Consider the following 27,962-nt stretch of genomic DNA (forward strand, 5'->3'; position numbering starts at 1 on the left):
TTATGATAAACCCATTAATACCTGTTAGAAAGTATTTACACAGCCAGGGTAAAGGCTGGGCAGAGCTGAGCAATTCCATCCCGTGACAAGAGCACATCTCTAGAGGCACCAGCACTGGTCCTTACACACAGGTGTGCAGAGCCCAGCAGAGCCAGTCACCTCTGCAGGACCTGCCCTGCCAGCGTTTTGGGTGTCACACAAGACTCGGGCAGTGACCTCAGCCTCCAAGTCCCGCTCGGTCCTGTGGCTCCTCGGGCTCAGCCGCAGGTGGCTGTGGTGGCCGTCCCTGCGCCGTCATCACAACGTGCTGCAGCTTCTCCGCTCTGGCACCCAGGGCAGCACAGGCTTCTGGCCTACAAGGGAAACACCTCACCCCTCTTTGCCAGTAGCTGAGAATTTAGCAACTGCACTTCCCCTCTGGAAAACTGTTGAAGTAGAGGACAGGCAGGATTTCCCAACCTCAGAATTGGTGTGGTTCAGCAGTTTCCCACCACTACTCAGCCCCACGTCCCAAGAGGAGCTGCCTGACACAGTTGTGCCATGGCCCCCTCCTGTGTGACTAGTGACAGGAATAACCTGAACAGAGTAAAATTTAACCAGCCCCCCCTGCCCCAGTGCAGTGGTCACTACAGAACTTTAATCACGAGTGGTGAAACCTTTTGGAACTGAAAAAACTGAGTAAGACACGGGTGAGCAGGTGCTTTAGCTGTCAGTCCTAAAGCACTCCACAACGGGAAGCTACTTACCAGTTCCGAGCCAGCTGTGCCCAGTCCCGTGCTGGGGCCGCCTGACATCTGTGCCTCGGGCACTGCTCAGCGCCGCTGGTGCCCCGAAGCCCCCTCTGGTGGCACCGAGCACCGGTGCCCGCGGCTGTGCAGATGAGGAGCAGCTCCGAGCCTGTTCACTGCTCTCTCCTCACACCTGCTTCTGCAGGGCTTTTTGTCACTTCCCTCAAAGATAACTCAGTGCTAGCTCTAATTCAGACGTGTTGAGCTGCTCTTAAATCGGTTTCAGTGTTAGTTTTCACTATTACCTGCCGCATCTCTGTCCACTTTCAAGACCAAATCAAACTTTATTGAACACTAGTATCTGGCATGTGCTGCCTGCCCCACTGCTGTTCTTTGAAAGCTCCCATCACTTCTGATCTGCACTGGAGTTAAGCTGTGTGCCAAGCCGCTACATTCAGGCACACAAAGTAAGCCTGTCTCTAAATTCAGGAGACTCAGAGACAAGGGCCTGCCTTTTCTGTGGTGATTTGTGTTCAAACCAACCTGTAGCTCTGTGCTGATGCACATCTGTAGCTTTGACACACAAGTTTTATTTTAATCTACATGATACTGAAGTGAGCTATCTACGTTAGACAACTGCATCTCTACTCTCTCCTGAGAGAGAGGGGCACTATCTGAGGCAAAAAAAAGGGCTTCTTATGTTCCAGACTGTTCATGGATTGGCATCATCACTCCTCGTACGGACAGGCCATCTTCGGGTTCCAAGTTCAGCACAGACCGGACACAGTCAATCAGCAGCAAACTCGACTCAAAGTACCAGTTATCACCTCAAAAAAAAAATCCCTTTTATTTGGGGACTAGCAAAGAACTTTTTCACTGGCTATGCAGTCAAGTAAGCGAAGTTCAAAGTTTGAACTGAAGTAAAATTAGTAAAAGAAAGCAAAACAGCAAGAGGGTGGTGAGTGTTTTTAATCAAACTTTCATCACTTTCAGTATTGATGATGAGATTAACCACCCTCATATGCACAATGCCTCTGAAAGCTGTACCAGGTTTCTGCCCCCCAACCCTTCCCCTGAACAATGGTTCTCACACTGAAACCAAAGCACCCCTGGTGGCAGGAGTGCTGGCCTGCTGTCTCCGAGTGCCTCGGCTGTGCTGGGTGTTTGAGAGGCACGTGCCAGGAGCACATGCCAGGAGCAGGGACCAGCCTTCCTAACTTAAGAGATGGCAAAAATCTTCACGTGGCTGCCAGCCACAGGGCACGTGTGACATACCTTGCAGAGCAGAGAAGGGGAGCTCCAGTAGTTCACAGGCAGGAGATGAAAATGGCTCCCCAAGGATTCCACTGCTCCTTTTAACTGGCTGGGTCCCAGGGGACGTTGGCTTCAGCACCACTATGGTCTGCCTCCCTCCACAGGCAGGGCTCAGGTCTTGTACCAGCCCCAGGCCAGCACAGCCCCTGCCAGTCTCATGAGAGGAGTTCAGCAGTGGAGCTGCCAGGTTATACTCCTGTACAACCCTTCCAAAGCCAGGTCTCCAAGGTGAATTTCTCAGAAGTTCTGGCAGACTCATCTTGGGTTTGCTGATCATTACTGGTCAGTCAGCAGCCTTTCTGAAAACTCCTCTAGTTCAAACATTTAGGCCAGACCTACATACAGGGCAGCCAGGTGTCCCAAAAAGTGGTCAGTACCAAAATCAGGGAATTTTCATTTCCCTGGTACTACTCAATACTTACTGCCTCTCAGGATGGGCCTACATTGCAGAACACAGCATTAAGCAGGACACCTTGGCTTTCTAGGAATCAATTCAGATGCCAGCAGTAGTTCAGTTATAACAGTATGGAACCTGGCACAGCCCAGTTTTTCCTGTGGGGAAGCACTCACACTCAAAGGAATCCAGCCCTTGCAGGCAAACATACCTATGGCTTAAGAAGTTAAGTAAAATATATTTTAAGTTATGCTAAGCCAACAGCAGTATATGGACATCCACTGCACTCAACAGTCACAACTTCAGCTGGTATGATCTTGCCTGAAAAGCAGCATTAAATTGGCACCAGCCTGTGGGTACACAAGACCTTATCCTTTACTCTTCATATCAGTACTTACAGCTCCCTACACACCACTATTACTTCCTGAGCCATAAATCCTGTCTTTAGTGCACTCTATTCCCCCTGCTCTTTCTAGAATGGTTTTCTTTCTTTCTTTCTTTCCTGTCTTCATGCTGTTATTACATAAAGAACAAAAAAAATCAAGACACAAGGAAATGCACACATAAATTATGCATGCTACAATCCTGCCATTTTGATACACACAGCAGTTTCTGCTGGTGGGGCATCCCTGTGTCCCATTCTCAAAGTCTCCTTATTTTGTAAGAGGTGTACAGGAATAAACAGTCCAAGATCTTTAACTACACAAGCACATCCTATTCCCTTTGTGAATTGCTCTTGAGTGTCGAAAAGTTCAGCTGCAGAAGAGATGAAAAAAACTGAAAAGGGATAACAAAAGGAAGTTTGTATCACCAGAGCCAGGGCTCCCACTTCCAGGAGGTGGCAGCGTTGTCTCTTCGTATTTCCCTGCTGGGAAGCAGGAGCAGGACCACAAACATTGACGTTTTCTCTGAAGGAAACACTCCCCCTCCCTTCCAAACCCCATTCATTAAGAACTTTAGTGAAATACTGGTACCAAATAAAGTATGATCATGATTTGCTATAAATTCACACTGTATATCTGTCTGCAGTTAATGTAAACACAAGTTTAGTGATTTGGTGTGACAAGTGCTTTTTACTCTGAAGTTCTCCCACATGAACAGTAATTTAATACTTCCTTTTGAGCTTTTACCTCATAATCCCTCCTCACTCTCCTACCTACTTAGCTGCTTTTTTCAGTAAAAGCAGGAAAGATACTTAAGCCATTTTAACACCAGAATTTAGTAAATTATTGTTTGAAATTGGGTGAACTTCAAAGCTTTGAAGCACTAATGAATGCTTAGCATACTTAGGACTGGGTAGTTTAAAAACTGTAAATGCTTACACCCCTCTTCCCCTCCTTTGGGATTCATATTCTATTTTAAAACTGCAATTGCTGCTGACTTCTGCTTCACAATTAATACCAAAAATACAAAAAAAAATGTCTCTTACAAGTGTTGCTGTTGTAACATGAATCTCTGAACAATGTTCAGAAATCTCAACAATCCACATACTTGTATGAATTTGGAAGCCAGGATGACTTCTGAAATGCAATATAAAATCTGAGTACTGCATATTACATTAATACCAATTTTCCTAACAAAAGAAAAACCAACTCTTCTGAAAGGGAATGTAACTCAGAACTAATTTCCTTTTATATGTGTACTCCAAATGCTGTCTGCAACTTTGGAAGTTCTTTTACTTAATATTCATTTATCAAATCAAGGTATTTCCCACTCTAGTTTTTAAATTAATCAAAAGGATTACTTTCACTGGGCACAGAAAGATGGAAGACAGTGTCATTTCTCACACACCAGGTTCTGGTGTACAAAGTCACTTCTAAGTACATCCCTAACTCATATCCCCAAAAGACACAGGAAAGTTAGGAAATGAAGAAACACAAACTAAGGGGGTAACAGAAGGAAAAAGAAATACCACTGTTCTGTGTAACTGCACAGTAGCAGCACTAAATATCCCTTTTTTTCACAATTGCAGAACAGGTTAGGAGAAGGGCCCTGGTGGTAGGCTTAGATGCAAACACATGGTATACTCCTACCACCTAGTACATCTTTAAAAGTGACTTCATTTTCTTGGTAGTAAACAGAACAATGATCTCGTGTAATAACAACAAAACCTTGTAACTCACAAGTACAGAGTAAATATATAAAATAAATCTATGTTTGAAATGATAAAATGACTGATGGAAAGAGTATTAGAGAGTGATTCTGTTAAGCAGTTTAAGTTTTCTTAATTCCTAAAAGGCCTCCTGCACTGAAGTTGCAAACAAGGATTTGGTGAACATGGCTGGAAGCTCTGGAAGAACACAGGTATTCTGAAATACTGCATTTGGAAGTCCTTTGCCTCTTCTGGACTCCAAGTCCTTCATAATCAATGTGCAGAAATGCATATTTCTAAACTGGGAGTTATTTACTTCTAAGATTTGCACCTAAACCAGATTATGTTTGGTCCAATAAACATGTTTTCCTTGACAGACTAGCTCAGATTTAGAGACTTCTCACTCTTAGATACCTGAAGTGAGACGACTCTCACGAGTTTCCCTAATGCTGTAACTTTTAGGTTTTGAATAGCACAAAGATTTCTTACAGAAATAAAATATGGTAGAGTACTTTTGAGGATGGTGCACTGGCAGCTTCTTAGGAAGACTACAGCACACACCTATCCATTAAAAAGCAGGACGCATTTTTTCAAAAATATACAAACAATTTATCTGGGCATTTAGTAATGGCAGAGTTCCCACATATCAGTGCAACTTACCTTAACAAAAACAATCTGAAGTTCTTCCATGCATTTGATATGAGACTTCTTCACCACATGAAGTAGGTTGTTCTCTATTTGTTACTAATGTCTGGTAATTACAGTCTTTTAGAAACAATTTTACTATTTCACTGCAGGAATCCAGTTTTCTACTGGAAGTGGTTAAATCTGTAAAACCTACAGTGTGGTAAATCTTAAAAGAAAACTCCCTTGAAAAACCCTCAAACTTTCTGCCTCAAAACCTGTATTCCTGTCTCCTAGGAAAAAAACAGACTTTATAGGAATAAGAACATTTTAAGTGAAATGGTTCTATGGACACCCACAACAGTCACAGTCAGGAAAATCTTAAGGAAAATAAGCCCTTATAGTTTCATTTATGTCTTTCCACTAATTCTAGTTATGTTTAAAACACTATTGTTTCGTACAAAAAAAGCTAAATTTTCTTTAAAAGAATCTTAAAAGAACAGAAATTAGTTAAAATATCTACCTTAAGGGAGTTTAATACAAAAGGTAAAGGGCCTAATCCACAGCAAAAGTACACAGAAAAATTACAACCATTTAACTTGATGTGGGTAAAGACCATTAAAATATACCTGATATGTGCCATGTTCATCAACAGCAATTTAGGATAGCTGGTGCTCCCTCAGTGTTTAAAAATTCTAACTAGAAAATCTCATCTTAAATATTATTCATAAACTTATCTGTAACTTCACATCTAAGTGTCCAACAATTAGGTTTACTTATCAAAATATAATGTAAATTGGCTGAAGTGTGGTTACAAAAGCTGTGAGAACTGAATTTCTGAATTCATTACTCTTCAAAGGAGTTAACATAAGGAGTTAACATGAGCGTGGTTTGTAACTGAAATGTCAGATTTCATCTCTATAAAACTACTGAGATGGAGTCAATCAAAAGATGTCATAAGCAGAAAGACCTGTCCAGGCTTCAAAGCAGTTACTGACTTACCTTTACATGAGTTACAAGGATGCTACTCAAAACCTGCAAAAATATGCAAGGCAGGATCTCTGCCCAACATCCAGTCGAGATGTGCTCTTGTATGTGTGGGTAATGTGTGAAATATGAACAGATAAAGGGGGAAAAGAAGAAAATAAAAAGAACAGAGTTCTACCTCCCACTACCCGCCCCTGCCCCACCCCTCCCCAAAACGTAAAAGTAAAGGATGGTCCTTAAGTTATTTCATGTAAGGAAGAAAAGCAGCAGGAATATACTTGACAGTTAAAAGCTGTTTGCAGAGGTGTCAAGTATCGTTGGATACCACATTGAAGATTTCACTCTCGGCACCAGGCACTGAAAATGCAAGACCTGACAGACAGGTGCCAAATCTAAATTACAAAAATACAACTGAAATTAGTACAGGCAATTGCTGATTCACAGTGCACACTGCACAACCTTTTTGTAAAACTTAACACATATGTATCAATACTTACCTTCTAGATTAGAAACAGACACTGTCTTTATGGGAAAGATTTCAAGCTTAACCATGTAGTTTTCATCCAGAAATCAGCTGGGTAGGTCAACAGGCTCTTAATCATACAACTGTCATATGATACAAATGAAACTCCTAAAAGTGTCTCTTATTTGTGTGTAGCTGTGTGTGAATCTTTGAAGGTGGGAAAAGTAGCTTGGTGCCATAATAAGAAAAAACCCCCAAATCCTAAACTCCCTAGGTCTTGCAGAGCCAAGAATGGATGGGTATTCAAAGAAAATATGATTATTCAGGAATATCCCTAAGCCATACATACATTTGAACAACAGTGCAGGTGAAATGGCAGCAGTCCTTTCAGGCTTTACAGCATTGTAATTATGATCGCTGGCCCAGGACGGCGTGATGGGTTCTGCCACTGGCTCTCGAGCAGGAGCTTGGGTGTTTGCCTCAGTCTTGGCCGTGCTCACAACAGTCTTCTTCACATTCACCTCTCTTTTCTCAGGAAACTGTCTCTTTTGGTTTGAAACTGGTTTGATGCCCATCTGGATAATTAAAAGCAGCTTGATTACTAATAATCATCAAGTACATTGCATTTTCCAAACAAGCAGAGAGAGTTACACGCAGGTACACAGTTTCTTTTATACTAAACTCCTTACTTTTATAGTGCACCATTTGAAATTATTTAATTACTCCAAAACACAGTAATTTGAAGTTTAGTTTAAGAAGGCAAAATTAATTTGATTTAAGGTAAAATAAAAAAGATGTAATTATTTAAAATAGTACTTTTTTTAAAGTTGCTGCCATCTAGGCAACTCTTGCAAGGAACTCTCCCCCATCTAAAGGCAATTATTAAGATTTATTTAAAACTACAGGAAAACATTTTATTGTCCTTACCATGGAAAAAGGCAACAGAATAACAACAACAAAAAAATAACAGAAAGCTCCTCTTCAGTGCAGGACTTGGCAGTTTTGAGTCAAAAAGGAGAGCACAGAAATAAGGCACAGTGCTCAAGGGCAACTGCTCTGGATCATTAACACAAGCTTACCTGCTGCTGAGGTTTTGGTACGCCAGGCTTTTCAGATTTTGGCTTGATCTTCTCTTTAGGTTTTGGTTTTGCATCTTTGCCAGAACTCAATATCTTCATGGTGGCTGCAGCGTGTTTGAGGATGCAGTCATTGCTGCAGTACACGGAGTCGGGCTGGGCCACGTTGAAACAGCCAGGGCCAATGCACTTGGAAGCACCAGGAGCTTCAATTACCTTCAAATACGGAGAGAAATGGAGTGGGGTCAGACTTCAAAGAGGAAACAGCAGAACAGGCACTGTAACATGGAGAAATGCTTACACAGCTCATGTGCAGACTGCAGCTCTGACCTGCACAACTGCCAGCGTGAGAACAACTGCTGTTCATGACACAACACAAACAACCCATACAAAGGGTAAGAATTTCACTCCTAACACATTTTTTTCAGGATGTGCTGCATTTTCATGTTTGCTAGCCCTGAGATAAAGGAGGCTGGTTTCCTAAATTTTCAAATCCCATTTGTACACAAGTGTTTTTTAATGATCCTCTACATCATGTGAGAAATGTCCTTAATAATGCAAAGCTGGGTTCTCAACAGCAAGGTGTCTAAACCATCCCCATCAGCTGCTGTCCTCAGCCATGCACACGTGTCAGAGGATGCACTCAATATTCAGGTGTACAGATTATTCCTGCTCTAGAGGTTTTACCTATTTTAATTTTAGAAATCCCCAACTTAGATAAAAAAACATTCTTAAACACAACTTTCATATAGCCTCCTACTCCTTACACATTTACAGGTTTGCCTTTGCAATCTGAATTTTTCTCTAATTCAAAATGACTCTCCAATTATATCCACATGTTACAGATGAAGCACTTCCTCTTCCAATGTTACAATGCCGAAAATAGCACATTCCTTGAAAACAGTGCATTAAGTTTAAATCTAAAAATACTTGAAAGCTCTTTAGGCTCAACCTATCACCTCTCTGGGTATTATGCTTTTAGTCGCTTTTCTAAATTACTCCTAAAAATTATACAAGACACTCACAACTACTGTAGTTCTAAACAACCTCTCACCATTTTTAACTACCAATAATTAAGTTATCCAGGAACATTTCCAGTTAAATAAATATTATTTGCATAGTACAAATAACTTCTCTGCAGTGACAAGTCAGTACACAGCTTTATCTGCAGCAGCCTGATAAAACCTGGATTTGGGAATTTTCCCATCATGTACACACTTAACTGAGAAGTAAAGATAAAGAGCACTTGGTGATATTCAACAGCAGAGCCAACACCAACAGCACTGGACTCTCAAAAACCTTTCTGTGTTCAAAGAAGTACAAATGTATTTGAAAATATTTTTGAGAATACTGTTTTCCACACATTTATCTTAAAATAGTAAATACTCATAGATTCAGCTCAAACTGTTCTATCTATATATTAATCTAGCTGTGGTGCCATGAACAGCTCTGAAATGTAAAGGGAATTGTCCAGGACACTGGCACTACTGCAGTACCTTAGGCAGAACAAAGACAACCACTGTAGCATGTGGTTCTTGAAATTCATGTACATTAAGTTGAAGAAGCTTCTATGCCTTTCCAATTGGGCATGGAACTTTTTATTACAAAAAATAAACTTCAGATTTTTAAATAGCTCAAAATATACATATTTTAGATTTAAAAAGGCAGTAAAAAGAAATTCTCTATGTGCTGATAACCTAAAGCATCATCACGACAAAAATCAGAACTTCAAAGACTAACTGGAAGTACAGCTGGAATTAACTCTAATAGAGACTTGTCAATGTTAAATAGAAGTTTTACTACCACTGAAAATGTCCAAAATGTTTGTGATTATTTCAAAGATAGTATAAATCAGCCCAGAATTACAATATTTTTATTAAAATAATAAAAGAATACCTCATTGTTTGACTTCCAAAACATTACTTTGAAAGGGCAGAATAGCACAAACTATTTCCTACACCTATATAAAATTTTTAAATCCCTCACTTGAAGCTAAATTTTAATTCCTGTACTGAGAGAACTATGGTTCTGCTAACCAGCACTGTTCAGTGGACTGGACTGTTCAGCTTATGTGTAGCTTCAAAATCAAGTTTATAGGCATATAAGTCATTGTCTCCATGTACTCAGTAAAACATGAAAAATAAGAAACAATTAAAATACTTACAGGTTGAAATATCTTTAGTTTTTTCTTTCCACTTGGATTTGCAGCTTTTTCAATCCTACCCTTGATTCCTTGGTCCTCAACTGATTTTTGTTCAATTGTTCCTATGCTTGTGAATTCTGTGCCATCAGCATTTCCTTGCTCCACTTTAGCTTCCTGCTGGTCTAGTTCTGAAACAGGCTCATCCTGTCCCTGGAGAATGGTGCAGTTTGGACAGATATAGTCCTCACCATTCCTCTCCAACAATCGCCCTCGAGCCTCAGAAATACCCACGCAGTCACCATGAAACCATTCCTCACATCTATCACAACAAATCATAAACCTGAAAAAAAAAACCCACCAAGGAACAGTAAAACACTGTGAAATGAAAAGACAAGTAACGTTCACTGAATATTTCAAGTAACACAACTTAAGCACCCCAATAAAGCACCAGTGCAAGGTTCTGCCTCACTGGTTATTTCTGTGTTTGTTTATGCTCTTTTAAGTACTTGTTATGAACTCCCCACCAAAATTCAACAAACCCAAAAGCTCATTCACAAAGTAAGCACTAGCACCTTGGCTTCATTTTTCATCACAGAAAAATTCTAAGTTCTTGCAGTGTGTCTGCAGCTGAGCCCTTTGCCTACCTGTTGTTATGAGGCTGACGACAAATACAGTACAGGGCATTTGGGTCGTAGATCTCAGACTCGGGTTTGCTTTTGGGCTGTTCTTCGGGTTCCTCATCCGAGGCTCCCTTTGCACCAAGGGCTGGCTTTTCCTCCTTCTGGGCCTCAAGGTCTTCTGTGTCCTCCTCAGACACAACTACCTGACTTGCAATCTCAGTGCTGTCTGCAGTCTCAGGCTCCTGTTTGACAGGCAGCTCAGACTCCTCCTGTTTTTCAGGTGTGACATCACCTGTTTTGGCAGGATCTTGCTCTGAATTCCTTTTCCTCAGGTGGTTCTGCACATCCTTCAACACCAGCTGAGGTTTCTGCTCAACACGTTTCTTTCTTAGCCGATTCTGCAGTTCCTTTAGTGTTAACCCATCACTGTCACTATCAGAAGTAGCATCTTCCTCTTCCTCCTCCTCCTCTTCTTCTTCCTCTTCCTCTTTTGTGGGTCTGCTTTTAGGACTTTTCTGCTCCTTACAACTCCTGGTGCAAATCCTCCGAGTGACAGGTTTTGTATCTGGAGTGCTTTCAACACTGTCCTCAGAAGCAGTTTCAGCATCCGTGGCTGGCCCAGAGGCTGCTTCACTGGAATCCTCCAGGGTAGTGGGAACACTCCTCCTGCCCCTGCGCCTCACTGTGGTCAGGAACTCTTCCACTCTCTCTGTGCGCTTTGGCTGCCGTCCACTCCTCCTGAGGTTTATGCCTTGCTGCTGCTGAGGCTGCTGCTCACTGGAGTCCACATCAACATCTCCTGCACCCTCTCTCTTGGCAATCGTGGTCCTCCGAAACCCCCAGGTTTTCCTGAACTCTTTACTTGTTGGCTTGACAGATTTTTGTTCCTCCTCATTGCTTTGCTCACCTTTATCATCCAACACTGATGCTAAAAACAAGGAAAGAGTTAATAAAGTGGTGGTGATGACAAATAATGTGCTTTCTCAAAACCTTTCTTCAACGTTATTTTCTTTGTGACATCCATGTACCTCTACTTCATATGATGAGCCTCAAAACAGATAAAATCTTTTCTTGTGAATGTAATACACCAGCAGTAGTAATTACACACATCACTGATCACTGTGACCACATAGTCCAGCTGTGCCTGTTACAAACTCTTGAGTTATTTAAAATAATTGACACACATGTAACACACATAAATGATGGACAAATAAGCACACTTTCAATTGCAAAGGAAGAACTCTTACCAGGAGAACTGTTTTCCATGTTGTCAGTATTAGGTTCAGACTCTAATGGCACTGTGTTTCCAGCTTGTTCCATAGTACAGGCAACACTGTCCCCACTCTGAAATGCTGAACAGAAACAAAATGTCCAAAACTCGCATTCAAAAATATTCAGTCTAAATAATTATCAAATATTCTGATCTCAGTATTAATTGTAACAAACACTTGTATTTCAAGCCACAAACATTCCTTCAAAGTGCTAAGTTAAATATGTGGGTTTGGATACTGTATTGACATATATTACAGAGTCGTCTCAGGATTTCTGATATTTTCTGGTATTTCTCAAAAAAAAGCCAAACAAAGAACTCCTTCATAGTATGACACTACTCCCTGGAGTTTGTCTGCGGAAAAACTCTACAGCAGTTCCACTCACTTCTGTGTGGAATGAAATGTAAGAAAGGCTGGTCCTTGACATGGTTATTTACAAAAATGTTTTCAGCCTATGTGATCTACCAGAATGACCCAAAAAAACCTGACTCAGCAAAGAACCTCCAACTGTCACAGACTCAGCCACAAAAAAAACCCAGAAAATCTGTGCTGACAAGAAGATCTGTTTTCACAAGTCTTTCCTACCTTACTAGAAGATTCTGTTATTTGAAAAGGCAGGAGAAACTGACAGAAATAAATGTAGGATCTGTATTTTGATAAATTCAGGAATAACCTGGTTTGAACAAGTACTCAAGTTAATACATTTCCAATGAGCTGCATACCCTGGAACTGCTCCTAAGGGCACAGACACTGCTCTGCAGCCATGCAGTGCCACTGCTCCCCAGGAACTGGAATGTGCAGTACTAACTGCACCTCAAACAGGCTAAATAGAAAATTATTTGGAAACAAAGAACACACCCCAACTCTCCACAAGGATGTTTCTGGATATGTGTATCCCTGGCTGAGGAACTACAAAGGTAAGCCAAAAGGGAACATGAGCAGAATTCCCAAGTAACAGCACTGAAGAATCAGATGCTTTGAACACAGCTACAAGTTTTCAGAGGCATTCTTCAGCAAGCTTTTCCCATTTTCCAATGTTTCCTGGGAATAAATGCCTCCTCATTTCATATACTGCATCACTTCCATTACTGTTCTGTCTTAACACAATCCCTCCTCTGCAAATCCTGTGCTTTCAGTGTTACATCTAACACTGCTGGAACAGAAATGTTAAGGGGCAATGCTATGGAAACATAAAAATCTATGCAGATACGTTGAAAAATTTAACACCTCAGTTGTAACTGTGAATACTATAAATGTCACTGGAAAAGCAGCAGACGTCAGAACATTAATTTAAATAGTAACTGATAACTTTTCATGTTAGAGACAGAATAAAATGTGAAATTTAAGCCTGCAGTCTACAGGTAAAGAGCTCAAACTGTCTCAATCCAAGATGAAATTCTTTTTAAGCTCCCCCATTAAAAAAACTAACGATAAATTTTTAACTCCTTTTTTTAACAGCACTAAAATGATATTTCTACCAAAAAGGTCACAACATAATTAAGGGAGCAAGTCAAAACAGTTAAAATTTACATCTCTGGTTACTCTGGAACATGAAGAAATGTTCAAACCTACAAGCAGAGGTTACCCAAATTCTGAGATCTAAATTTCAGCTAGAATGTAAATAACTAAGAATGCTCTCCAATGTCCTCTGTACCTGACACAGCATCAGAGGCTCGAATTGTTTCTCCTTGAAGAGCTGAGCCAGAGGAGGGCAGCACAGGATCAGAGTCATTCAGCATCCTCCAGCCAGCACATGCTGGATTTCCTGACTCACAAGTGCCACACAATCTCTGAGTTGTCAGCACGTCCAAATGCTATCAATCCTCGTTTTCCTGCTGGCTCCTGGAAAAAAAGAAAGGGACAAAATAAGGCATCGATATATTTATTAACTTATCTTACTGTTGTTTAACTGAATTTGGAATTGGTTTGCTTGTATTACATAATAAAGCAAACTCCATTATTTTGTCTTCTTGACAGTTTTGCACTTTCCGAAAAACAGGAAAAAATGCAACTGGAAAAAAATGTCAAAATTAAGCAATAGCACCTCCCCAGATACCAACAGCCAAGACCTTTGAAAGAAACATAAAAGATGACTGCACTCTCATTAATTCATTTAGATTCAATAAAGATTTCCAGAACAGCAACAAAACTAATGAAGAATTTAGTCCATGGGCAGTATTTAACAGCATTCTGAGAGCGGAATTTACTAAGTGCAGACTGTCAATGAAAATACAGAAATGCTTTTCAACTCCATTAGCATGGCCCAGTTTACAATAGGGCAGATTTACTGATTTATACAAAATTTCAGTCCAGGAGACACTGCAGCTTTGAGCACATAAGTTTGATCATCAGTAGGCAATGCCTGCATTAACACAAAGTAACTACCAGACTACAAGAACAGTATAAAAGAATTTGGGAGGTAAAGAAGGACCAGCTGGACAGGATGAACTGGACTATGACATAAATTAGTGAAGACAAAAGAGCGAAACTGAACACAGACCCTGTGCTTCAGCACCCTGCAATTAAAGACACAGGGGAACTGCCACAGCAGGTGTAGGACATTAGAACAATAATAATTCTCTGAAAGGAATAAAAATTGGTTATTAATACTTCAGGTGAGGAGATATACAAATTTGAACATGGGTTAGATAATCCCCCATAGACACGCCAATATATAGTCTAAGTTTGATTTTAATTAATTATTTTTTGTATTCTTTTCAAATCTCTGAAGCCCCAACTTCTAAAGCATCTGTGCTCTTCAAAAACCACTTTTTACTCCTTAAGCAATCATCATCTCTAGGTGTTCTCCAGTGTCACTGTCCTGAAAAATAAGGAATGGGGAGAAGACAAAACTCTCCCCAAATGCAATTTTCATCAGTGGATCACTTTATTTCATGAACTATAAATCACAAGATTTGCATGACGGTGGCAGGACGGAATTAGTAAAAACAATACTAATTGTACTAACTGGAGCATAGAGCTAGACTCATATCAGCATTTCTTCTTTCCCCTGTGCCTTTTCTATAGGGGATTACATACATTCTTTGCCTCAGCCAACCACTACCTCTCAAAGAACAGGAGAAAAAATTAAACAGCAAAAAAGAACAGAACACACTGGTTAGAAAGATCCTGGTGCTGTATTTCACGGCCCTGAATACCTGCTCTAATGGGTATTCTCCTCCATTGTCTCAATCAGGGATTATATCTGGGGAATCTGCCACTGAGTTTACAGTGCCACCTTCCACAGTGTAGTTCTGTAAGAACCTTTCAATCCCTGTTTAGAATCTCCAACTGATCACACATCACACAATTTTTAAGTGATATGCCTAAAGGGAGAGGGAAGTCAGCTAATCACTTCTTGTTTATCTCTGTATTAAGATATGAAACAAACTAAGGCTCCAGCAGACACAAAAAGTACCTCCTGTTTGGGTACTGAACCTAAAGAAGGAACTGTCTGCAGGGCTGTGTTCACAGTGCTGCACCCGGACATTCAAGCCCCTGTGTGCAACCTGCTCTTCAAATTACGTTTGAGTCACCAAGAATCACCACAACATTCCAAACCCAGAGCCAGCATCATCTCTTAGGAGACAAAGATGGTTGAACACAAAGCACATTTTCCAGGGTTACTCACTGCCCACCCAGTGGCTCAGCAGCTCAGGGCACAGCTCTGATTTAACAGAGAACACCATTAACACCTGTAATACCTGAAAACAAAGATTCTATGCCAGAGTCATTCTTTTTGCTCTAGTAGATATTGTCTAATTGTTATTACCTGTATTATCACCATTACCTACAGGAAAAAAAAAATTACAGAACCTTAATTTTAAAATAATTCCAAATTTGAGGGATAAATATATACATATATATATATAAAATATAGTGCACTTAAAACACTAAAGTTACAGAGCCCATATGTTTGCTATAAAATGCCTGATTGTTTCTTATTATTACTTAGTATCTCCACTTTTTCCTTTCCCATGCTGTTCAAAATATTTTTCATGAAAAATAGAGGAAGTTTCAAACTTACTTTACATGAACCTGCTCTTGCAGAATTGCATCTTAATACAGGTTAAACTTAATTGCATAAAAGAAGCTGAAAAATCAAGTATTATCAAAACACAAAAGGATGAAGCCTTAACTCACAATTCTACTTTGCACTTCTAAGCAAATGTTCTACAAACTGCCTGCAAAAATATTTACAACAACATATGGAACTTTGGAATCTTCAAATACTTCTTTTTCTTCCAGATTCAGTGGAATTTTTTGTTCTCTTTGTTCTGTTTGTTCTCAAGTTCAGTGTTCAACTGCAGCAGAGATACTGACAGAAATGCCAGCCAAAGCAGTGAACTGGCAATCTTGTTTTAAATGAGCTGAACGTCCTTGATAACTTTACTTATTTCTCTTAACACAATATATTAATCACATTTCTGAAACTGGAAGCTCCAGCTGAAAGCTAAAAATTATTGTATTTCCCCTAGCAGAAAATTCCCATCAGCATCATCCCATCTTTCTATGTTAGGTAACTGTATCTAATATTCTGCAGAATATTAGAAAGGTTATTTTGTTCCCCTGAAAAAACTGAGGCAAGAATCTCTATAAATGATGGGATAAAAAGGCAAACTAACATGAACAGAAATATGTTCAAAATGTCAGGTTCCTGCAGGGGTTCACAGCTTCTGTAAGAAGCAGTCTCCAGTGGGAAAATGTCTAACTATGAATTAATTTAAACATACAAATCCAGAGCTGCTTTAGTAGCATGAGCATTCCAGTGAAACAGAACAGTCACTTAACTGGAAGTGGAGGATAAAGCTGATGCACAGTATCTCAAGAAAGAAGTTCCAGTCAAGGAAACATTTAGTTTTTTCCTCTCCCATTAGTTTTCAGGTAAAATGTTTCAATTTTTCCAAAATAAGTTAGGCACTTGATTACATTCCAGACTTATATCCAGAAGCAATGGAAGCACAGAAGTATTGTACCCTATTAATATCACAGAACTGTCACAAGCTTTTAGTTTCAATTTCATCAACTATTCCCAAGGAGCAACAAACCTGAAATCAATCACAGGGCTGCCACACTGCAAGAGCAGAAAGCCCAGCACCCACATTCAGTAGCCCTGTGGATTCTCCAAATACTGCAAACCCTTGTGGTTTTCAATAAACAGACTGAAGACATTCCAGAGCAGACTCAGCAGCCAATTGAATCAGAGACTGAGAAGAGAGTCCCAAATTTCAAATCCCCCTTACAACACTCATTAAAATTCCAATCTCCAACACACCTCCACTAACCGAACAAAAAACCCTGCTTGTAATCACCCTTTCACATTCAGAAAGTCTTCCACACTGGAAGAACACTTATCTAGTGCCTTCCATTGTGAGCCAGCACTCAGACATCACAGGTGAAAAAGGAAAGATTATCTCTGCCAGTAATACAGAGCTGAGATATTCATGGCAGGATGGGCTGTGAAGACATCTGGACCTGGTGTTGCTGACTTCATTAAGCCCTTCTCAGGGTGCCCAACATAACATCTTTATCTGAGCACACGGCAAACTTTTTCAAGAAAAGCAACATTTGCCCATCTTTCTGTGCTTGTATTTCTAGATAAAGGACGATTCAATAAATTATGACAAATATTCATTCAGATTGGAATTTCCACTTTTATTTTTTCTCATTTATCTGAAGAAGAAATAAAAGCTCAATGGGTCCTCTGACTGCATCAAGGTTTTGTCATTTCTGGAGCAGATTGTTTTAACTGCATTAAGAATTCCCTGCTTCAGTTAACCGGGAAGACTTCACTCCAAAAAACAATCTTGAAAAGAAGCCTAGTAAACACGAACTAAACCCATCCCAAAAAAGTAACTTAATTTCTTTTATCTGAGGATTTGCATACAAAAAAAATTGACAGTATTCAGGACAAATTCTTCAGATTCAGTTTACTGGGGATTTTATTCAGTGTTTGAGGAATATGTATGAAAGACCAGGGATCTTTATTCCCTCACTCTCACATCCAGATAGCAAAATATGCTGCCTATTCTCTGATCTTGGATGTCAGCACTCAACACTCAGCTAAACTGCTGTAATCTGCACCAAAGCTGGCAGCTCATTAGGGATTACACCAGCCCGTTGGACAAACACTTTAGTCCAAATGATTAAAACCTGACACCTATTCATTCTCTTATCTGCTACTTGAATTGAGAACTCTACAGAAATGTCTGATTTTAAAAAGATAACACACATACTCCTCCCTACACAAACAGCCATCGAAGGAAGATTCACTCCTATTTTAAACCTGTGATAGACAACACATACATCTTTTAGATATTTAAAATCTTCATACTGAAATTCCAGTTGTTGTTTTAGATGCATTATGGAAATGCAATGGCCATGCCCCGAGGACAGGATGGAAATCTCAACAATGACAATGGCCAGTATAAGGTCTGAACAGGAGAGTTAGTGAAGACAGACTCTTTGCACCTGCAAAGAAATTCAAAGTGTGATTTTACACCAGCTAGATTTTCAAAGCAGTTATCATTCAGTAGAGATGAATTTCACGTCCATGTCCTAACACAAATCCAGTCTGTTCCAGTATAGATAGTAGCTTCAGTTAGAATGACTTGTACCTGGTTTTTAGATATATTTTTTCTATGGCTTTCTTCAGAATTAGCTTCATATGCAAAGTACTTGGCTGAAACAAAGATATGCCAGTCAGGTTTCTTGAATATCAAAGAAACTGCAGGATGTTACAGAAGTACAGAAAACATCCTTTCCAGAATGATGTAACAGTTAATTCAGTCCCAATTTACACTATCTTGTCATTTTATTCCCTGTAAAAGAGTTACTGGGCTTGGCCTATGATAGTCTCCCTTAAGTGTTAAAAATTCCTAATCAGCAAATAGAACCACATGAGGTAAAACAAAATAGTATGAGAATTCATATAAGGATTTAATTTCTGATGCAAATAAATGTTGGCATGGGTTAGCTGATGCACTCCTACTCAAAAGATTGATCCCACTGAAAATTATTCTGCATCCCTTTTTGGCAAAGATGATAGCTGGGAAACCTTTACTTTCTGCTAAGCAGCAGCAAAATTAATCCCTTGTATCAACAATCACTACAAAAGCAGCCCTACAGATGCCAGTAGGGCATCACCTACTTTGTACAGGAACAAGCAGTTCCAGGGAGACCAGGGACAAAAGTGCAAGTCAGTGACCAAGAACAGCAGGAACAGGTTCTGCCCTGGCTCTGGAGATGTTCCCTCCACCTGCTCTGCCATGAAAGATTCAAGGACAGATATTCTACTGGCACAGAAAGGAACAGAAAATCAGATTGCACTGGAGGGACAGCCTTTCATTTATATGTAAAATGTATCCACTGCTCCCTAATTTAAGTATCTTATGAAGGAAGGGAAACATCTTCCAAACAGTTGGGAAATGGAGCTTGTGACAGGAAATGAGAGCTGAAAAATGAGAAGTCACAGCCCTAAACTTGAGTCTGGAGTTTGTGAGACAAGAAAATTGTGATCATAACTCCTCCCCTGCACTCCAAATAAATGTCGATATCACTGCTTGACTGCTACAGCCAAGCTGCAGCTAAAGGTCAAAAGTCCAGATATTCCTGGTAAATACAAAAATTTTATACCAGTTATCATTTGAAATACCATATTAAAAATCATATACCAGTATTTCAATGCTTATAAATTAGAACTAAAAGAATAAAACCAAAGAGAAGTAACACTACAAAACCTGTAACACTTACCTCTTAAGTGCTTTGATGGCTATCATAAAACACATTAAACTAACCCCAAGATTACAAACAAAGCCACCACCTCCTCTACCCACAATGCTAACAACTTAAAAGTGGCAGTTCATTTCTTCCTAATCTAGAGTCAATGTATTATTCCCATTATAAAAATTTAACAAGCTTTTACATTTGCAAGATATAGACTGAGCAGTAACACAGCCATGCTCCTCAGGAACAACCCAGCCTAATTTAAAAAACATGCGCTCTTAAACACCGCAGGAAGCAGTAATTATTCTAGGCCAGTAGGAGCAGACCTTACAGCCAAATTAAGACAAAATATCACCAAGATCTAGTTTTAAGATAGATTTTAGTATCAGGACAGTACTTCAGTTTCTGATGCACAGAGCACAGCAGGGTATTGATTTGTCAGGGATGGCACCATGGACACCTACAGTCCACTCTCACACACCTTGGTCTACTCAGACCCACTGCTTCTGTCCTCACCTCCCCATTTCCCATTACAGAGAGGTTCTGCTCCTTGTAAAGCCTCATTTTTCAGTGCTGTGGAGTACCCCAACGAGTTCCTGCCAAATGTAATGGAAAAGAACTGACTGGTTTGGGAGATCTGGCTGACCCAAGATAGAAATGGTTGAACCAGAGGACAAAGAATCTGCACCCTGTGAAGGTGGTGGAAAGAAAGGGTGTTTATGGTACAGGAAAGCAAAGCTCCCAGAAGACACCTGAGCACACCAATACAGTGAGATGGCCAGAGGGAGCAGGTGAGGAAAAAAGTAATCCAGAGGTTTCTACACATCTGTTGAGATCCCCTTCCTCAATCTCCCTGATGTTTTATCAAGAAACCTTCGAAGATACTGTAGGACCCTGAGGTGTAATGATGTGGTGCCATGAATTATTCAGTAGCACCCATTGCTACCACCTCTCTGCATCCAGGACACTCGGGACATTTCAGTGTAGCCTTGTGGGTTGCAGACTTTCTGCCCTTTTTGTTTGGCGCTGAAAAATTCTTTCAAATGCTCGTGGTATGAACACTCGTCCTGCCTTGGTACAGGAGAGCCCATTAAGTGCACATTCACATGACACCACATACCAAAACACAGTGCTGACTGATGCCAATCAACTAATGAGATTTAAAATGTAAACAAACATTAACTATTTTTTGAAATTTTCAAAGATGCAGAAACGAGTTTTCAATCTCCTAGATTTTTCCATCATTAAAAATGGGACTTAATACATTGATAAATTTCACAAGATCAATACTTTTCAAATGTAGAAAATAGTGAAGAGTTTAAATTTAACTTTAGAGTAAACCAACTTAACAGCTTACTTCTTAAAATAAAATTGATTAATTACAAGAATAAATAGCTTCCCTTAACAACAAGATACACTCACTTGATCTCTGTATTTGCAATAATAAAGACATTAACCTTTCCAAATTAAAATGTCTTTAGTCACACCTTATAAACCCTCTGCTGTGTCTGCAACTAAAACACCATTGAGCTTTCCATGGTTCCTGTCAGGCTGCTCACTTACCTTACATAAGCCTCATAGGAGGGCCAGTGCCTCACAGGATGGAAACCTGTGCTCACACAGGACAGCAGCCCTGCAGGGTTTGCAGGTGGGACCTCCTGGAAGTGAGGAATTTAATGTGTGTGCACAGCAGCAGAATATCAGATTAGCAGCACTCACAGACTGGGCCCAGCAGCAGTTAGAGAGCAAAGACAACGAGCCACTCCACAGTACAACAGAACTGCACCAAGCAGAAACACAGAGCAGCTCCCTGGTTTATGCAAAGCAAAAAACACACGCACACAGAAGTTTATTTTCATGTCTTTCAGGTTGAAACCCTCTTACTTCAGATTGCAGCACGCAGGACCTGAGCAGTCAAGGGAAGAAGGGATGGACTGCTGGGTAGGTCATGCACAAAATGAGAACAGCACCAGGCATTGCAGGCATTTTATTCTGGGCAAGTAGCAAAAAGAGCTTCTTTGAGCCAGACTGAAGTTCTCACAGTTAAATTAAGCTAAACAGCAATTTCTCACAGACATACTCAAGACACTTTAGCAGCAGGCCCATCAGATATCTGGCAAACTCAAAGATTTAATTTAGTAACAGATCCTATCAGTACTACAGATGTTGCCTGTCACAATTGCGAAAGTCAGGAAGGTTAAGGGCTACAGCCCCTAATCAACAGAGCTACGCTGGCACAAATGCCTCATATTGGTGTAATTAGATCTGCAAAAGTGTACTTTTACCTGTCTGTGCTGTTTGCAGGGTGGGGCAGGTGAGCACCACCCTGTGCAGTGGGCTCTCAGTGCAGCTGAACACATAACCTCAGAACTATCACAGGCCATTCCAACCAGGGAAGTGGTTCATCTCAGGGGGAAAAAAAGACTTTGAAAGTTCAATTCAATTCCTTGGAAGAAGCTGTTACATTGGTAAAGATATTCTAAGGTAGGCAGTAGGCAGGAGAGTCTTTGTCAGCACAGCTCTGTGTCAGCAACTGGGGACAGAACTGTGACAATACCACTGACAAACTTAGGTACCCCCTAACACAGGGCATGTACACTGTGCACATCTTCCAAGCTGTAAACCTGTAACTGTGTTTGGGAAACAAATTTCATACTGACTGTAGTGCTTTCTACACTTACGAAAACATTACTTTTAAGAGGGAAGAAAACTATTACATATGTGTCATTTTTATTTTCTAGTCACAGCTCTGTGGGTAGCCTAGGCAGATACTAACTTAGTAAAAGACTGACATTTGGCATTTCATTACTCCTACAACACCTTCTAAAGCCTTTACTCACATTCCTCTGAGTAAAATATTCCCATACTTGGCCTAACAATGAAAATTTAGCCCCCAAAAACCTGACGTTTTAGCTCAGATTTACTTCAGCTTTCAGGGTGTGAACAGCATGAGCAAAAATCAGGTAACAAACAGATTTTGCCCATTGAGGAAAGCTGTGAGCAGAATCAAAGCAGTGTAGAGAGCTCTGCTGTTTTTTCCCCCTCCTCTTTTCTACAGATTAAGAAACAAACACAATTTTAGATGGTCAAATGCTTAGATTAAAAGCCCAAGCACCATCATCTCTTTACAAGAAACCTTCTAAAGGCTCCAGCAAAAGCCAATTTTACAAGTCATGGTTGAAAGTTAGTCAACAGAAGTATCAATTACAAACACTGCTGGGGTATCAGTCAATACATGGGACCTTGAGCATTCCTTTTCCATCCATCACCCTGAATGAAAATATTTTGCAAATACATACTCTTTATTTGCCTAATGTTCAATTTCTGCTACTGAAATTGATCTCTTTAGCAACTACCCAGGAGACATTGCTTTAGGAAGGCAATTAACACCCTCTGGCATTCCTTCATCTGGACACCAGGGAAATTAGTTCTTTATCAGGGCCTTTAAAAATGTTCAGCTGTAAATCGAACAGCTAAATCAGAGAATCTTAAAAGTTTAAGATTCTGACCCTACCAGTACAGATGTTGAAAAAACAAAAATCATGTGGTTATATTATATTTTTCCTTATTTTATTTGTATAAAGTGAGCTGAAATATAACCCCTGAAACTAGCTATCATTTTTATTATTTCATCAAAACAGCTTCATTAAATGAAGTAAACAGAAATGAACTTCTTCCAAATTTGGTGAAACACAGTAATTACAGCACACTGATTATGTTATTAAGGATGCAGTAAACACAGTTGAGTTTCCAGTTTTGATTCGCATTTACTGGGAGAACATGCATAATGCTCATTTAATACGTGTGTTTGAGCTGCCTAACTGGAAATTTAAGATTTTTAACCTTAAAGTCTATCAGTGCTCTCAAGACCACCATCAATAACACCTGTCAAATATCTGCTTATTTCAGAAGTTGCCTTAGATAAAAACTTCCCAGCAGTGAATCCTCCAAGCATTAACTGAGAGCTGAGAAGTCAGGCCTGACTGCCTACACAAACAGAAACCAGCTCTTGCATAAACTGGGGATATCTTACTTGTATGAAAATCCTCTCTTTGAATCTCCTACCACTGCCCTACTTGTGACAAGAGACACAAGGCAGAAAGTGCACCAGAGAACAAAACTGATGCAGACACCAGTTCTGTCAACTAAAGCCATCTAATGGCACTCTCATCCAGCCCAGCCTTGCTCCCACTTCTATCAGTTACGTTTTATATTTCTCAGCACAACCCCTTTAATCCTTGCTCTTCCTCTTCCCACTAATACCTCCAGCTTAAAGTTTCAGGCTGTACAGAATTAAAATCCCAGTCATTAAGTTACATCTATAAAGACAATTACTATTTTAAACTGAAAAACAAATAATGTGATCAAGTGCCATAAAATCTTCAAGTAGTGAAGCTCAATTAAGCAGAGCAAACACTGGCTTTTGGGAGCCTACTAGACACTGAAAAAATATTTATTCAATTTTATCTACTAACCTAGATTAGATTCTATTTGTATTGCTTGGGGAGTTTCAGGGTTTTGGTGTTATTTGCTTTTTTTAATCAAAATACATCTTTTAATTATATGAAAACACCCTCTGAAGCACTGTGTGAATAGACATTAGTTTATATTATTATTGTGTATTTCAACAGTTTTAAAAACTGCAGGTATTTCTTTACTGTACATATATTTGCAACACAGCAAAATCTTCATTTGCATACCAATAGAAAATATCCCTTAAAGAAACAAAAAACACAAAAACTTTGTAAAAAAATTATTTAAATGCTGGTCTTGAAAGCACCAATTATTTGATTTTCTAATCACTGGCGTCAAGCAGTCTCAATGGAGGCTGAAGGCCAATTGAGCCTTTAGTCTTTCACCCTAGTGCATTAAAACACCTTCATGTGTGTGACATGTTTCTGGAACTGTCAAGGGAAAAAAATTTAAAGTCTAACTGAAGAGCTATTTTGAGCTTACTTCTATATTTATTCCTATAGAAAGTTTTAAATGTCAAGGAATGATAACAAGCAGCTGGCACACATAAAAGTGGAGCACAACCCAGAATATCTACTACAATTAACACAGTATATGGTACACTTGGACAGCAACTACACATAATTTTTCATTGAACAGCAATCAAATTGCTTAAATAGCTGGCAAATTTTGTTTGTAGAAGCAGCTCCAAGACTGTTAAAGCTAAAATAATTCAAATTATGCCTTAAAAGAAAACTGACAAAAATAAACAAAAAAACAGTGGAAAAAGTTATCACAAAATAAGGCAAAATATAGTTTAATACCACCTGCCAAAGAATTTAGTTAAACACGACTGTGATTACCAAGTATTCAAAAGAGCAATTTCTGAAAAAAAATCTGAACTCTATTATCCAGGGAAAAACCAACCAAACAAAAAAAACCCAGGGAACTCAGGAATACTAGATACATTTTTTCTGAGCTAAATAAAAGGAATCAGCAGTTTTTTTCTCCCAGAAGTTCCTGAAAGAAAAACCAATGAACGCCCATGCAAGAAAAAGAGCATGTTACACTGTTTCAAATTACTTGAGATAAAAACTGCAGGGCGAGCATAATACACATGCATTTTAAAACACATTGTGGGATTGTAACATTCTTTCTAAGTTAAAAAGGACAAGCTAAGACAGTAATATTTTTATAACCACAACTAAAACATACGCTGTTACTTGGAGGTATAAACTATTTAACTGTATGAAACAAAATTTGGTCGCCACCAAATAATGGTTTTCACAAGCCAAACAAACAGCTCCAAATTATCACAACCTCCAAGAGACAGTATTTAAGTACATTAATGGCAGAGATAGGGAATTAGCAAGAAACTTATTAGATATTTAAAACCGGCCAATAATTCCTACTGTCTAAATATTCGGTTTTTTCTCCCTATAAAATAGTCAGCAGAACGTGATAAAGTCCAACTCCTCGTGTTTAACTCACCAATAAAGAGATCCCCTCCTTTGCCCAGAGAAAATCAACATCTCTCCAAGGCAGGTAAGTTTCAGTCCCACCCGCCGAAGCCCCGGAAGGATTTCGGTTGGGCTCGGTTGGGTTTCTGGGTCCCCAAGGACGCTCCCCCGCCCAAGCCACCGCCGGCGCGGGCCCGGGGCCGGTGGGTGCAGTCGGTGGTGCCGTCACGAAGCAGCTTCCCGGCGTCAGCTTGGCCATGACGGCGACGGGCTCCGAGCACATCCCGCCTCTCCTCGCCTCTCCTTCCCCCCAAGATGGAGGAGCCGCCTTCAGCCCGCTCCACACGGGGAGCGGCCGTTCCGCTCCGGCCCCGCTGCAGCGTGAGCCAAAGGCTTCCTCCGGAGCCTCTCACGGAGCCGCCGCCTCCTCTGGACCGGGCCAGACCGTGCTGTACCCGCACCCCGCTGCTCCCCGGGGAACCAAACCAGCCCCCCCCTCCACTCCCGAGCTGCTCCGGCCGCCCTCCCGCCTCCATTTTATAGCAAACCCAAAGGCACCCAGGACGCCTTTCCTGCGACCTCCCGGCCGCAGCGGCGGCCCCGCTCCCACTCTTCCCCCGACCCGGTGCTCCCCCACCCGCCTCCCGCACTCACCGCGAGCAGGGAAGGAGGGCACTCGCCGCGGCCGCCGAGGGTCTCAGCCGCGCCGCGCCGCCATTTCCTCCTCGCTCCGCGGCAGCGCTGGGCGGGGCCGCCCCGCCCCCGCCACCATCGACACCGAGATGGCGGCGGCGGGGCCAGAGCGCCGCCCTTGGCGGGGGACTCTCGGAGGACCCGGCGGTCCCGCCCTCAGCGCCATGGCCACCGCTCCTGGGGGCTGCCGGTGCTCATACGGGACCCTCAGCGCCATGGCCACCGCTCCTGGGGGCTGCCGGTGATCATACGGGACCCTCAGCGCCATGGCGGCCGCTCCTCACACGGCGTGGCGCCTGTCCCCATTCTGCGCTCACTCCCCGCGCCCCTCAGGGCTCCCTTAGGCCCGTTCCCGTTTCTCCGCTCGCAAACCCGAGCTGATCCCGGGAACGGCAGCTTTGGCCGTGATTCGTGAGGGTGGACGGGCAGCGGAGGAACATGGCAGAGGAGCCAAGCTGCTGCTGCACAGCCACCTGCTCACAGCAGCTGTGCTCCCCACCTGTGCACATACCATTGGGATTTGGTTGGGTTTTCTGTTCCACTCACACTGTTTGGCAAATTGCTGTTTGTAATGCCTTCCTCTGGCACCAAGTTACTGAGTGCTGGGAGTGAAATGTTCTCTGAATCTACTCATCCAACACCTCCACAGGAAACATCCTTCCTCAGTGAATAAGCTACTCAAAAACCACTGCAGGATCCAAGCTGCAACAAATAGCTACAGAGAAGTAACTTCCATTTACGCCTTGAATTCCTTCTGTCGCTTTTTGGGACACTGGCACCCAGAAACATCCACACCTGAGAGTCACTGAGGGGTACAGAAGACCCCCAACACCATACAGAGACTCCTGACCTGAAAACCTGACGAGAATTTAGACAGCTGAAGGTGTGAGGTTTGGCTCTTTGATTACCCTGATCCTGCACGTTTTTCCTTGTGGATTGAATAACACAGGTTTCAGGTGGATTCCAGGTAGATACAGAGATTAAGGAATGAAAGCATGAGTTTAAAAAAAAACCCTACCTAGAAATAATTCTACAGAATTACAGGATTCTGTCAAGTAATTTGATTACATCTTTTAGGAGTCTATTCATGAGACTTCTAGTGGCAAAAGCTCAGGATAATGCTGGCAAACCTGCTATTAGCATAGTCAGCCTCTTTCTCCAGCTGGGCAGTTTTAATACTCCACCCAGGAACACCAAGAGGTAAAAAAACCACAACAGAGTCCTGTGCAAAAGTACAAAACACCACAATTACGGGCAAGCAGGAATTCAGATTTTGTTCTGCAGCTACAGAGCTGCAATAAATGAAATCACATGGAGGGGAAATACCTTAGGGTTTGGTAGATCAAGCTGCTCTGTGATTTATGCTCTGGGAAAAGCTAATAAGATGCTTTTAATGGATAAATTTAGCATCTAGGGAGTGCTCAAAACCAGGAATTACACACCAACAGAGAGGGACCAGGCAAAACAAGGAATTGCACAGCAGCAGTGAACGGGAGACGCCTGCCATAAGGAATCCTACAGTGAAACAGGTATTAAATTCCTCTTACACACAATTAGTAAGAGGCTTAAACCACTTCAACATAATGGTGATTCAATCTGCACCCCCAGTAGTGCCACCTGAGCACACTACACTGTCAACCACAAAACCTCTACATCTTTGTGTTAAAGCCAGTCAGAGGATCTACCTTTGCTGACTAAACATGTGTCACCTTCATCATCAGCACACTTTAGTTCTTTCCCCGCCTCGTTGTCTTCCTAATTCTTTTCCTGTTACAGCCTAATTTCCTTTAATTTGGTGAATTTACTCCTGGGTTACTGGTCCGAATCTATATCATTCTGGCAGCAAAGCAGGAGCAGCATTTTTGGTTATGAGTTTTGTTTCAGTTTAGGGCTTCTCTCCTGTAACATGCTGGTAATTTG

The 27,962-nt window shown here is 41.1% G+C and overlaps 1 protein-coding gene across 3 annotated transcripts in view; it reads right to left on the reverse strand.

Moving 5' to 3' along the window:
* Nucleotides 1-26,108, reverse strand: part of DIDO1 (death inducer-obliterator 1) — a 48,506-nt gene extending 22,398 nt beyond the window's left edge. For 2 of the 3 annotated variants that reach the window (XM_058851015.1, XM_058851016.1), the window contains exons 1-7: nucleotides 26,004-26,108; nucleotides 13,367-13,554; nucleotides 11,689-11,793; nucleotides 10,466-11,369; nucleotides 9,843-10,161; nucleotides 7,682-7,894; nucleotides 6,952-7,177 (exon numbers count right to left, since the gene is read on the reverse strand). In XM_058851015.1, the coding sequence (XP_058706998.1) occupies nucleotides 6,952-7,177; nucleotides 7,682-7,894; nucleotides 9,843-10,161; nucleotides 10,466-11,369; nucleotides 11,689-11,793; nucleotides 13,367-13,451 (1,852 nt within the window). In that variant the 5' untranslated portion in view covers nucleotides 13,452-13,554; nucleotides 26,004-26,108. Of the gene's footprint in view, nucleotides 1-21; nucleotides 7,178-7,681; nucleotides 7,895-9,842; nucleotides 10,162-10,465; nucleotides 11,370-11,688; nucleotides 11,794-13,366; nucleotides 13,555-26,003 lie in introns of all 3 variants that reach the window. The other variant, XR_009278895.1, reaches the window with a different exon arrangement.
* Between the last annotated feature and the right edge of the window lie 1,854 nt (nucleotides 26,109-27,962).

Source organism: Poecile atricapillus, chromosome 15 (genome assembly GCF_030490865.1).
Source record: "Poecile atricapillus isolate bPoeAtr1 chromosome 15, bPoeAtr1.hap1, whole genome shotgun sequence".
NCBI classification, from domain to species: Eukaryota; Metazoa; Chordata; class Aves; order Passeriformes; family Paridae; genus Poecile; species Poecile atricapillus.